The sequence below is a fragment of the Fukomys damarensis genome, unplaced genomic scaffold, assembly GCF_012274545.1.
Source record: "Fukomys damarensis isolate Sample0158 unplaced genomic scaffold, DMR_v1.0_HiC HiC_scaffold_1, whole genome shotgun sequence".
In the NCBI taxonomy this organism is placed as follows: Eukaryota; Metazoa; Chordata; class Mammalia; order Rodentia; family Bathyergidae; genus Fukomys; species Fukomys damarensis.
The window spans coordinates 65,103,146-65,115,953 of record NW_022900913.1 but is presented as its reverse complement, the minus strand read 5'-3'; the positions used below and the strand labels follow the sequence as shown (position 1 = coordinate 65,115,953).

The 12,808-nt window shown below is 36.4% G+C and overlaps 1 protein-coding gene across 1 annotated transcript in view; it reads right to left on the bottom strand.

Annotated features, from left to right (window-relative positions):
* Nrg3 (neuregulin 3) overlaps positions 1–12,808 on the bottom strand; it is a gene marked incomplete at its 5' end in the record, with an annotated part of 1,020,825 nt that overhangs the window by 6,160 nt on the left and 1,001,857 nt on the right. Inside the window, 2 exon segments of the mRNA XM_033763192.1 lie at positions 2,122–2,271; positions 6,757–6,884. Coding sequence (XP_033619083.1) covers positions 2,122–2,271; positions 6,757–6,884 — 278 coding nt within the window.

Genomic DNA, 12,808 nt, shown 5'->3' with positions numbered 1-12,808 from the left:
AAAAAAAAAAAAAAAAAAAAAAAAAAAAAAGAAACTCAGTATATTTTGGATACTTCCTATGTTTAAGATATGATTTCACCTTTGCTAATTTCCTTTCTATGTAGTCTACGAACGCACTAGTTTGATTTGCCTGACATAATCCAGCTCAGAAATGTGTGAGTGATCACCCTGGTTGTTACCAATCAGGCTGTCTCACTCTTTCCCCAAGCAACCCTAAAATAGGTGCTAGGTTCAAGCTGGATGAAGTTCTTGGCAAAAAGAGGAGGGGCATATACTGGGAGCCTAACTAGCAGACAGGGACCACATGTTCAGTAAGCAAACAGCAGATGGCAGATGGCTTTTACAAATCCATTCACTCCCCTCTCCAGGCTAAGGCCAGATTTGAAGAGGGACTTTAACTGTGAAATTCTATTACCAATCCCATTTCCAGTCCAGAGAGACAGTCAGTCCCCTGGGAGTGGAAAATAGCTGTTTTTAAGAACTGAGAATGAGATTGCTCCCTGAGATTCGTTGTGCTGAGTACAGAGTGACTTATACTTAGAGTCACCATTTATCAATATCGAGTGAATATCACACATGTGGCCAGCCAAAATCACCACTATGCTGACACTAAGTGGAGTCTCCCCAGGAGGTAAAGGACAAAACAGAGACTGAACATGCAATAGGAAACTCCAATCCCTGAAAAATAGGAAAAAGTGGTACTCCAGGCTGAGTGTGGCACAGGTACAGGGCATCCTGACCCCTGGAATCCAAGGAACATAGCCATAATAGCTCTCTGCAGAAGGAACGACACTAGGGCAGGTTCTTCTGTCCATTCAAAAAATCCTGAAGTTGATTTTCCTTATTCGTTGTCACAATAACATTCATTCCAAGAAAAAAAAAGCATATATATAAGACAAAAACCTACTGATCACTTACTGTGGGCACCATTAAAAATGCAATATATATACACATACACACATACATACTCAAGATGCATCATTAGTGATGAGTAAAGAAAACTATGAAACAATCAATTATAATTATAGGTTAGATGCAACCCCCTTTTTTTTTTAAAGATCTAAGGCCAAGAGAAAGGTAATGTGTTACACATTTTGGACAATTTGGCCGTTAGATTGAATTTGCAACTGTCACCCTAAATCTGTGCAAAATGCATTTTACAGCCCATTTGGAATTGCTTCAAAATTACAAAACCTAGCCACAGGCTATTTATGTCCTTTTTTCTAGTCTTAAAGAAATCTATGACGAGCTTTGTCAGACAGAGTGCTGCTCCATCCACCCCATACCCAGAAGAAAGGGGAAAGTTAAGGCAGAGTGCTAGACTGCCCACTTATTTTGCTCTTTAGCTTAATGAAGACTAAAAAAAAATCACCTGGCTACAGAAGCATAGAGACCTAATCTGGATGATTCAAGGACAAAAGCTCATTTTCACAAGAATCACAGTAAACCTTGATTCCACTACTCTTGAAACTGATGGTAACATCATGACTATTACTGTGATAATAAATAATAGTACTACTGGGTGTCAGGTATGAGCTCTTTAACCCATTTTTAAAAAAATATCTGACCAACTATTTTACAGAGCTTAAGTACAAAGCTGTTTAAACTCTGGTACCCTTGGTGTGTTCAGCTAAAACATTTCTAAAAGAACAACTGAATTACAGTTGGTAGCTAAGTGTGGTTAGGTACTCAGTTTATTCTAGATCATTCTTACTTTTAAGTTGTGAATCTGGCTTTGGTGATTCTCTTTCTGTGTAGCCTGTGAATAAGCCCAGGATATATAATTTTCTTGGTATACCATTTTTGGTTGATTGAACTGGATATGTGAACTGGATAAATAATGGCTAAAATCCATCTTGCACTACACTCACTATATCCTTGTGAAGTTCTGTGTCCACCAGATCCAGAGCCACCCTCTGTTCTTTATATTTCTTTTCACCTAACATTTCCCTAATACCCATTCTTTTCAGACAGTTCACTATTTTGTGGAATAAAGACGGAAGTGGCATTAATAGCTAATTGATAAAGGAATCACTAAATAAAACTACTAGGAATGTATCACTCAATTTAAAGCACTAGTACTCATAACACCCCTTAAATGCCTTTGTTTTTAAGACCTACCCTTGGCAGGGCATCATATCCTGGTCTGGGATCCTTGATTCTTCAAGCTGTTCATATGCTGGTCCCACAATTCCACCCAGTCTGCTTCGGGGTGAGGGGGGTGTCCTCCTGAAGGCATTCCTGTGGAGCATCCCACTTCTCTGCCCTGGGCTACAGCAAGAGGAGAGACTCCTGCTTGGTTGGAAAACAAAACAAAACAAAACAAACAAACAAACAAAAAACAAAAGAAAGAAAACCAACAAACAAAAGAGATCACAGCAATAGTTTTCAGATTTAAACATAGCATTTGCTCCCCAGATCCTCAATATTCCAGGCGAGAGGCCATCCATGCATATGGACTCTGCGCATGGATGAGATCAGGCAGTGCCTGATTTATTTCACCTTCTGGCTTTCTAGTTTAGAGCACTACTGATTAAAATAATTGCAGCTTTCCAACCAAAAGCAAGAAATGAGCTTTAAGAAATCCCAAGATCCCTGTTCCTTTCTACACTCAGTATTCAAACCATAGTAGCTGTCTAATTGGAATAAAAATGGCCTTATTAGACACTGACAAGAACAAAACACAGGAAGCCCAGAAGGTATTCATAGAGAATTTTTCACTTCTCAGTGATAGAATAAACAAATCTTACTTTAATTGGCACTCTTTTCTTAGCATATGTGTTAAATTCTCAGTTCACTATCTCAGATTTTCATCAATTTCAAACTTTTTCTTTTCAGTCTGCTTTTAATAAATGTCTGATTAACATTTCATTTGGTGGATGCACCCAAAACACCTAGACCCTCATGTGTTATAACAAAACGAGACCCCTATATGCAGATTATATAAGCCAACCAACTATATGCTACGAAAAATCAGTGGCTAATGTGACTCATTGAATATTCCAGGTCCATTCCCATTTCCATGCCACTGAATTGGATACGTGAGGAGAACTTGGTCTGGGTGCAGACACTACACAAGATGCACTTGTATGTAGTCAGACTAACTCTGCCATGTGCACATACGTGAACTAAGAACTTTATGAGGACTCACATTTATTCTGAAAATATCAACACAACTATTCAAAGTTAAGAGATTTTAAAAATGTAAGCAAGCCTACCAAGTTCTAAAGGGGATAGTGTGCCAAAGAAACTCTACCCGGGCCGGGGATTTAGCTCAGTGGTTCGGTGGCCTGCCTTGCAAGCGCAAGGACCCGAGTTCAATCCCTGGTACCAAAAAAAAAAAAAAAAAAAAACCCAAAAAACAAAACAAAACAAAGAAACTCTACCCATATCACTATATGACTTGAGTTCTGTCACCCCCAACCATATTACTATTATTTCTACTTAACTATAAAGCAAAGCTTTGCAAATGTTATTTAGAGTTTGAGAACTTGACATGTGAGGGCTAAAAGCTACTTTTCTGGTTTTGGCAAAGTGACTAATTATACTTTATATTCCACAAGCCAACATTAACTTCTTAAATTTGTACAGAAAACAGATATATTGGCACCATCATTATATCTTCACTCTTGATCACAATAATTCCTTTCTGTTGAGTCCTAGGATGCCTAGCAATAAGGTGCAATCTAGTTTGCTGTCTGAGCCAACATGTTGAAGGTTCTCATTCTAGCTAATTTGTTTCCTTACCTGTCTGCATCTATCTATCATCCCGTGGCAATTACAGAATGCATAAGGTATGAAAGAAGTCCTGAGGGCTACAGTTAGCTGTGGGTAGAAATCTCATGTATATGTTTACTAAGAAGCATGAGTGGGGACAGTACTTGTACTACAGTATTTGAGGGAAATAAATGACACTGTACATTTGAGATTTTTACAATTTCAAAGGTGAGTTTACTGTTGAAGGGAAAAATAAAATTATGAGATACTACTGTGTCTCAGATCTAGTAACAGTACTAAGCTGTTACTGTCCTTCTGCTACAAAGACGAGGAGTGGGAGCAGTTACCAGAACGGAGACAGCTGCAAGGCCAAGACTACCAGCCTGGCTCTGTGGTTCCAGAAGACAGTTTAGTCAACCAAGCAGGGAGGACAAGGGCAGAAGTGCCACGAGTTCACCTTCCTCCTACTTGCCTCTTGTCTGAGCCTCAGTCACACTAAGCGAACAAAAGCCAGAGAACAAGGGAGCCCACAGCCCTCCTGGTACCCAAGGTAAGGCAAAGGCAGGTAGAGACTGGGTGCAGGGGTGAAGGAGAGCAGCAGATCGAAGACATCAGCATGTTGTGTGTTTTTCCACAGATTACTATGGAGGGTAGGGTAGGCAGAGAGGGCCGCACAGGCCCGCCAACAGCAGATGCTCAACAGCGTGTGTTTTCTTCTCTGTTCTTCTACCACAGCTGGCAACTGGAAGGATCAGCCTGATCACTGAGAACCTTGGACTCGTGTCACTGTAGGAAATTTGCATGTATGCTTTTAATAAGCAATTTAGAGAGCCGAAATACAGTGGAACAAGAGTGGCATGCCATAGAAGATTTCTTCAAGAGGCAGTTGTTTGTCTTTCCTTCTTTTTCTTTTTTTCTTTCTTTCTTTCTTTCTTATTTTTTTTTTTTTTTTTTTTTTTTTTTTTTTTTTTTGGTAGAGGGGATCGAACTCGGGTCCTTGCGCTTGCGCGGCAGGACACCGAACCACTGAGCTCAATCCCCGGCCCTCTTTCTTTCTTTTTCTCCCCCCCACTCTCTTTCTCCCCCTCCCTCTCTCTGGACTAACCATGAAAAACAACAGCTTTGCATTAACAGCTTTGTTTCATAAATAAGTTATCCAAAGGAATTATTTTCAGTACACAAAAAAGAAATTAATTCTTCATAATTTGCTACCCTGTCATAACTACAAAGCCTACTAATGTGAAGTGGGACCTATTGATCAATCAACTTTTCAAGCATACAAGCCCAGTGGTATTCAGGAAGTTAGGGAGCAGTTTGAAGGACATATAAATCAGTGACTGGGTTATCACTGGTGAAAATGTTCAAGCCTATTGTGTGTTTTACAAAACAAAAGCTTCAATAAGTTAAATTATAATTGCCAGTATATTAAATTATAATTTATAATGAAATTATGTTCTATAAGCACTTTATAAATGAGCCTTTGCCCATCAGGACACAATGGGCACCAACAAATACTACAGCGTCACTGAACAAAGCAGAAAAAAGTTCTCCTAAAGATGTCCTAACTTAATTTGTAAGTAACTCCTAGAAACCTGTGCAGAGGATAAATTTATGAGGAGATACAGGAACAGGGAGAAGGGACATTGAATCTCCAAAACATTATGTTATATATATTTTTAAATCTCAACTTGAAAGTATTTATGTATAATGTAGTCCTAGAGTAATATAGTAAACTCTAACTGGACTGGACAGAATACTACTTAATATATACTGTATTCAGGAGGGGGAAGTACTGTTTTATAAAATATATCCAACTTCTCAAAAGCTGGCAATTTTGGGCTTATTTCTTTAATAAAGACAAATTCCATTAGGTCTAATGAAGTGAAATGCTCTTTTCATGATGAAATATTCTGTAAATGCAATAAATAGTATAAATCAAAACTTCCCGTCAACAGATGAAGCAATTATCCAAGAGCTAAGCATATTTCAATCCTAATATTGAAGATAAGTAAACCATTTTTTAAAAAAAATTGGCAAAACCTTAGTATCTCAGTAACTACTCATGTAAAACAATAATAAAAATCACCATCAAGTGGATTAGGGGAGTGACTGTGATGTGAAAGTAACTGTGAATGGAAACAGGAAAACCCTTCTACAAGACTTCCTCAGAGGTAAGGAAAGAAATAGGCTCCTTTTCTGCTGTTATGTGTTTGACAAGGGGGTGTATAAAGATCTGCTGAGATATATGCAAAAAAAAAAAGGAAGGTCAAGAGCATTTATGTTTCATTGGTCTAATTAAAATTGTAAATTATATTTTGAAAATATTATACTTTTCATTAAGAAAAGGAAGCCTCAGTCAGACCAAGGGTGTACATTCTGGACATATGCAGTGTTTCTTCTAGTCTCAAACCTTACCACTTGGTCTGGAGTAGAAGATTTTTCACATATGAAAACAAACAGGCCTGAAAAACATATTCAGGTACAGAATGTCGTGAAATGTAAAAAACAGCATTATATTTGTCTTCTTCCCCTAAAGAATCAGTTTCTGTGGTCACCTTGCAAAAGACTGCTATTTAGGGCTGGAGAAGATCCCGCAGGCTCACAAAGAAGATCCACTAGCATTTCCCTTCAAATATTTTCCTCTTTGAAGACCATGTTATAAGACTTGGAAGGTCTCCACATCAACTCCATAAGGGAGAATTAGACATTGACTTTGCAGACAGTGATAAGGAAGGTTAGGAAATACTATATTTCTAATACTTTTTCATGTTGCATTGTTTCATTAGTGGCTCTATGCCTGTAGCTCTGAGGAGTGGTATTTCCAGTTTTGTTCAGTCTCCTGTCATCATTTGCAGGGGAAACTGGTATCTTTGGATCTTTGGTTTACCAGCTATGAGCTGTTTGAACATCTCCTTGAAGTACAATAGCAGAAGCAAGAACAGTCACCTCCACTGGGTACCTCTGCCATCCCCTGGCATATATGTGCAGCATATGCCCAGTGTGAATGTGCCCACTGCCACCATAATTAGCTACCAGTACCTGTGGTGTTTGACAGATTGGCTTCCTCTGTCAGAAGAAGGGACCGCAGGGAATGGCTGGGGACCACCAAAACTTGACTCCATCATTTTCTCCAGCGCAGTCACAGGATGCCTTTCTGCCTTTGAATACTGCAGGAAATCATGACAGAGTTGAGTTGGAGGTGTCTTGTGAGAGGAGGGCCAATTGCACATGAGCTAATAATTGAGAACCAGGAAAGACACAAGGAGAATCTCATTTCTCATAAGCTTGACTACACACCCCAAATGCACCCCAATGTCTTCTGAGATTAGGTGAGATCCATTCAAGAGGGTTTTTTTACTCTAGAATTCCATGTTTACACCTGTAGCACACTGTTCCTTTTGGTCAAAAAGCACGTACAAGTATACTTTATTCCATATGTATAATTTATAAAAAGAAAAAGATTAGTTACTGAGTTACTAATAATAGCAGATCAATAAGTACTGATGGAATGAACTCCATAATGTTCTTAGAATTGTGAAGGACATTGATCCAGAATACCTCCCACCATGCTCCACTGCTTTTCTCTTTCAGCTTGTTATCAGGTAATTGCCCCGTCTTAAGAAATTTGTGAGCATTTCACTGTATATAGTTCCCATTTCCTGGCTTCACCTTTGACTATAATGTTTCACAAGGCACCGAGGCCTAGAGTTGATGCCATGAAGGAAACTTGGCCCCATGAGAAATATCAGGCAGCATCTCCAGGAGCCAGCAAGGTTAAGCTGAACATTCCCTGGACACTTGGCAATTGAGCAGGTAGAAGGAAATGAAAGGTTCCTCTTGAAACTCCCAATAAGAACATCCCCCAAATGGCAGATTTAGACTGGTAAGAAAATGGATAGAGACTGTCAATTCTGGATATTTAGTGTCCAGTGTATTATCAAGATCTAAACCTTGAGTACTAGTTTGACCAAGTGAAAACCTATAAAACACATTCAAGTTTTTTCCCCCACTTCAAAAGCAAAGAAGCCAGCATTAGAGGGATAAACAAAAGCTGAAAAAGAAACTGATACATTTTTTTTAACCTCAAATCAATACAAAAAGCCTTTCAAGACTGTTGAAGAAGCCCAAAGATGCAATACAAAATGTACAATAATAAAATGACATTCTAAGATATTTTCTAGCTTTACAGTAACATCATCTATGAATTATAAGAAACAGAATTAGTGCCAGGAAAGGAGAATTCATATAGTCCGGCACAGATCCCATCTTTAATCAATTGGTAGTGGTTGCTGGGGATGTCATGTGTATCTGGAATCTAAGGACTGCTTCTGAAAGGAGAAGAAAAAGTATTCTACCAAGAGCATAAATGAATCCAAGAGCAAAGAGTTGAAAGGTCTTATAAAAATGTAGATTTTAAAATTAACATAAGAGACTAAAGTTCAAATCATTTCCACATGACTGGAAGTTATAAATAACAGTAAGGAATACAAGTAAGAAAAGAGAGAAGCATGATTTTTAAAAAAAACATCATTCTGGTTTTCAAGAATAGGGGTAAAATATTGACGCTGATTACTATTGGAGACTGATGATATATACACATACATATAATCACTAGAATATCAGAAATATATAAAAACCAAGAGAAAGAAAAAACCCAGAAACATTAATTCAATAAAAACTATGAAGGTATATAACAAGAGAGAATGATAAATTGAAAATTAAAAATCTATTAAATGGCAGGGGAAATGTGAAACCATTAATAATGATGACACTATGGATGGGTAGATTTAACTGCTAAAAGAGAGAGATTCACACATTGAGTTAATAAATTCAGTCATCTACTAGCTGAAATAGCTCTGTTTTTAAAAAATGAAAAAACAAATGGAATATTTTAGTATTCTTATGTTGGATAAATCTAAAAAATTACAGAAAAAACAACGACAGCTCATAATAGCAGTAATGCAAATCAAATATATTTCCATACAAAATTTGTTTGAAAAGACACAAAGATGGGTATTTCATATGAGAAGCAGTAAAAATCCACCGTGATTAATATTTATAAATTTTTGTGGATCATGCAAAGTAAAACTAATAGCTCTGCATGAAATCCTTGGCAAACTCAGACATGTTGAGAGACTTCATTGATGTTACAGGAATCTGCTGGTGTCTCAAGTCAGAAGAAAAAAATACCGAATTCAAGAATAAAGGTGCTAGAGTGAAAGTTATACGAGAAAGCAAAATAAATTTGTTTTTCGCTTTGACAAACACAAAAAACATCCAGTTAAGGAGCTACATGTACCCAAGAATGGGTAAACATTAGAAAAAAATATTGGGGTTTGAAGAAATGAACTGAATGAAAGGCTTCCTCAACAAATCATAAACATAAACCACTAAGTTTCTGATAACTTGACTATGTCGAAACTAAAAGTAAGTGTACTAAAATGATCCCATAAAATAAAAGCATCTCTTTGGCAATGAGCATAATACAGCAAAGGTAAAGTGCATTTTTAGTTAAATCTATACTTTTAGAATTTGTTAAAAATATATTTCATGCAAATACATTTTAGCTTTATAAGTCCATGCAGGTATGTTTGTTCACATCCTTAAGGGTGAAAGACATTTTTTGCCAGGGTGCAGCACATAAAGACTATAAAGAAAAATATATATGTTAAATTTGATTACATACTGATTTAAATATCCAGTAGTGAAAAAATGATTATATCAAATGAAAACACGAGTAAAAACCTGGGGAAATATTGGTATTCATACATTAGAGACTATTCTTGCAATGCAAATGCTACACAGAATTTAACTAGAAAACACTAAAGGCAATAGTGAAAATGAATTTCACAGAAAAATAAAATAGGCATGTGCATATGGAAAAGTGTACAGTGGTACTCATTGCAAAAGGGCAGTAGTCAGAATATGTAAAATTACATTTCAAGAATAACTAGTAAAAAGGAAGATACAGGAAGCGGTATTTGGTAGTTTGGTAGTATTTGTTAGAAAACAAATCAGCAATATGTCTCAAAAATTTGAATACATACTCTTCAATCTAAAACATTACTTCTGAAATTTCCATCATTGATATAACTGCAAAAGTATGAAATGATCTAATTCTTAGGGCATGTCAGTAGCACAAATTTTAATTTTTAACAACAAAAAAGAATCAAATGGAAACAATAGAAATGTCTAAAAATAAATACTATAGTCATCCAAAGAATAAAAGCAAGATACAACAAAGTGTGAACACGTACCCACTTCTGAAAATTAAATATATATGTTGAATATATGGTTATACGTACATATTTAACTTTGTGTTTACTTAAATACAGATTATATATATGTATTATGGTATACATGTGTGTTTTAATCAATTGGTAGTGGTTGCTGGGGATGTCATGTGTATCTGGAATCTAAGGACTGCTTCTGAAAGGAGCATGCAGATTTGCATGCAGATTTTTAAAAGTAGACTATATACTATTATTTGAGTTTTAACTTTGAAGAAAAGTATAGTTTTGTACCACATAGCAACTTTTTGGACAGACAGAATTCATATATTACAATGGTCCCATAAAAGTAACAGTGTTGAAAACTTTCTACTACCTAGTGATACTGTCTGTAATGGATATGAAACACCATAGTGTTTGTGGTGATCCTGGTATGAATACACATACTGCACTGCCAGTTATATAAAAGTGTAACACATTTAATTAGGTATAGTAAGAATACTTGTGATAATAAATGATGATTCTACTACTGTATACATAAAACGGTATGGGATGTTAGGCAAGGCAGGAGCAGACTCATATATCTTCTTTAGACCCCATATCTTGATTGTGTCAAGAGGCCATGCCAAAGATTGACTTATACCAGGTAGGTTGGTATAACTATGCTCAGTGATGTATGCACAACGATGAAATCTAATGGTGCGTTGCTAAAAACATATCTCCAGTGTCAAATCACACAGGGCTATGTATCATGAGTATGAGCTATGGAGGCTAGGGAAAACTTCAGGGTTATTACTTTAAGATTAAAGATCCAACTGCATGTTTTATTTTTAAGTACTTTCAAAATAAGCCACATAGTGGCAGTAATGGCCATGTCTTCACAAGGAGTCTGAATTTACAGAAAGGGAACTCTGGAAACTGGTCAGACTTTTGTAAAAAGGAGAAAATTGACATAGAAAAAGAAGAAGATATGGAAATAATTTGGAAAAGCTGATTGTTGTCAATAATGCTAAAGAACAAAGCTCTAACAAATGATGGAAATACCTATATTTATTACATGGAAAAAGTCAGCAGAATGAATGTGTTCAATGAAGCATAACCAACATCTTATCTGACTTCAAGGTACTGTAAAGATGTAGAATTTGCTCCTCCCCCTTACTTCTAATAAATTAGTTTAGAAGATAAATTGAGAGGTCTTAATGGTCCAGCTACAGAAGCAATCGAGATGCCTTACAGGATAAACTGGAGGAGTCAAGTCTCTATCCAACTGTACCTGTCTGGGGGTAACATCAGCCAACTACACTTCAGGATCCCTATTTTATACAAAAATTGATAATCGCTAAGTTATTAACTCATTCCAATTCTTCTTAATACATAATTCCCTATTTAGACCATCATGTCATAGTTTGTGCTCTGAGTTCTGAGAAATGGAGGGCTGTGTCTAAAATCCAGGACAAAAGAAAGGAATAGAAATAGCCTATTGCAGTTTTTATTGACAGTACTCATAATAGATATTTTCTGTCTTTCCTTTCAAATATTTGGGTGGCTGCTGTATGACCCAATTGCTTTTACTTATTCCATTTTGGTCTATATATGCAAGTTTAGTTTCAAATCTGACTATTTTGAACCCTTTTTCTTTCACTCTAAGCATTTCATTTTAGCAACTGCGGTTAGTTTGAGATTCAAGTTTAATTTGTTGGTATTCCTGCCCAGGATCAATTTACATGCATTTCTTCAAATTGACATTCTATATACATGTAGCTTCAAAATGAATTTAAAGTTATCTCCCACTTTCAGCTCTGACAATTAAAGAGTTTGGAAGTCACCGTTTCTGTCCTTGCAATGAGGGAGAGAAAAAAAAAAAAAAAACAATGATCGAAAATCAATGACTATTCTTGTATCCATCAGATAGTTGTGGCTGTAGGGCAAATCATCACTTTGTAATCTGAACAGACTGCTGAATGCAGACACTTATCACCAAAAGCACCTAACCTATGGCAGGGCTGCTAGGAGATTTACTTGGTAGAATGGTTAGGTAGTAATTTTGACACATTGTTAGAGCCTCTGTGTGGACTAGAATGTGAGCTGGGATCATCTGGGGTCTGTCGTCTTAGAGAAGGCACCCATCTTTCATCCGTTTTTACCTCCTGGAACCACATCTAGCTTCTTAGAGCAAAGAACAAGAGCAACAACAAATCATCTCACATCTTTACCAGTGAAAGGGGAAAAGGGACAATGGTGAAATAAATGCACACAGAGCTTTCTGGATAATAACTGCCTATCTACATTTCCATTCAAGGGAGTTTCCTGTCTTACATAAGGGAGAGGAAAAGAAAGAAACATGTGAAGGACAAAATCAAACACCAGCCCACTAAAATAATTAAATGTAATCATGAAATTATGGAGAAGTTCCCTTCCCCTTTATCAATAGGACTCCGCTACTGTAGCAGCACTGGCCTACGGCTGAAATAGTAGCAGGATGTAGACTCTATTGTGAGTTCTTTGGAAAATCCCAAAGTATCATTGATGACAGAAAAACAAACGAACAAAGAAACAAACCCAGAAAATTAACACTTGAAGATTTCAAAATCCCTCTCATTTACATCTATCATAAATATTAAATCTATTAGCTAGATTAACATAAAACCATACAATAAAGACCTATTACCTAGGCTCCTATTCTCTATTGTATTGTATTTCCATTCAAATGTTCAACAAAAACTTATGAGGCACACAAAAGAGATTTTAAAAAAAGAATAAAGGAAGCAATTTGAAGAGAAAAATAAGTATCAAAACTTATATCACAGATAGATATTAGAATAATCAAATTGGAAATTTAAAATAAACATAAAAATAGTAAG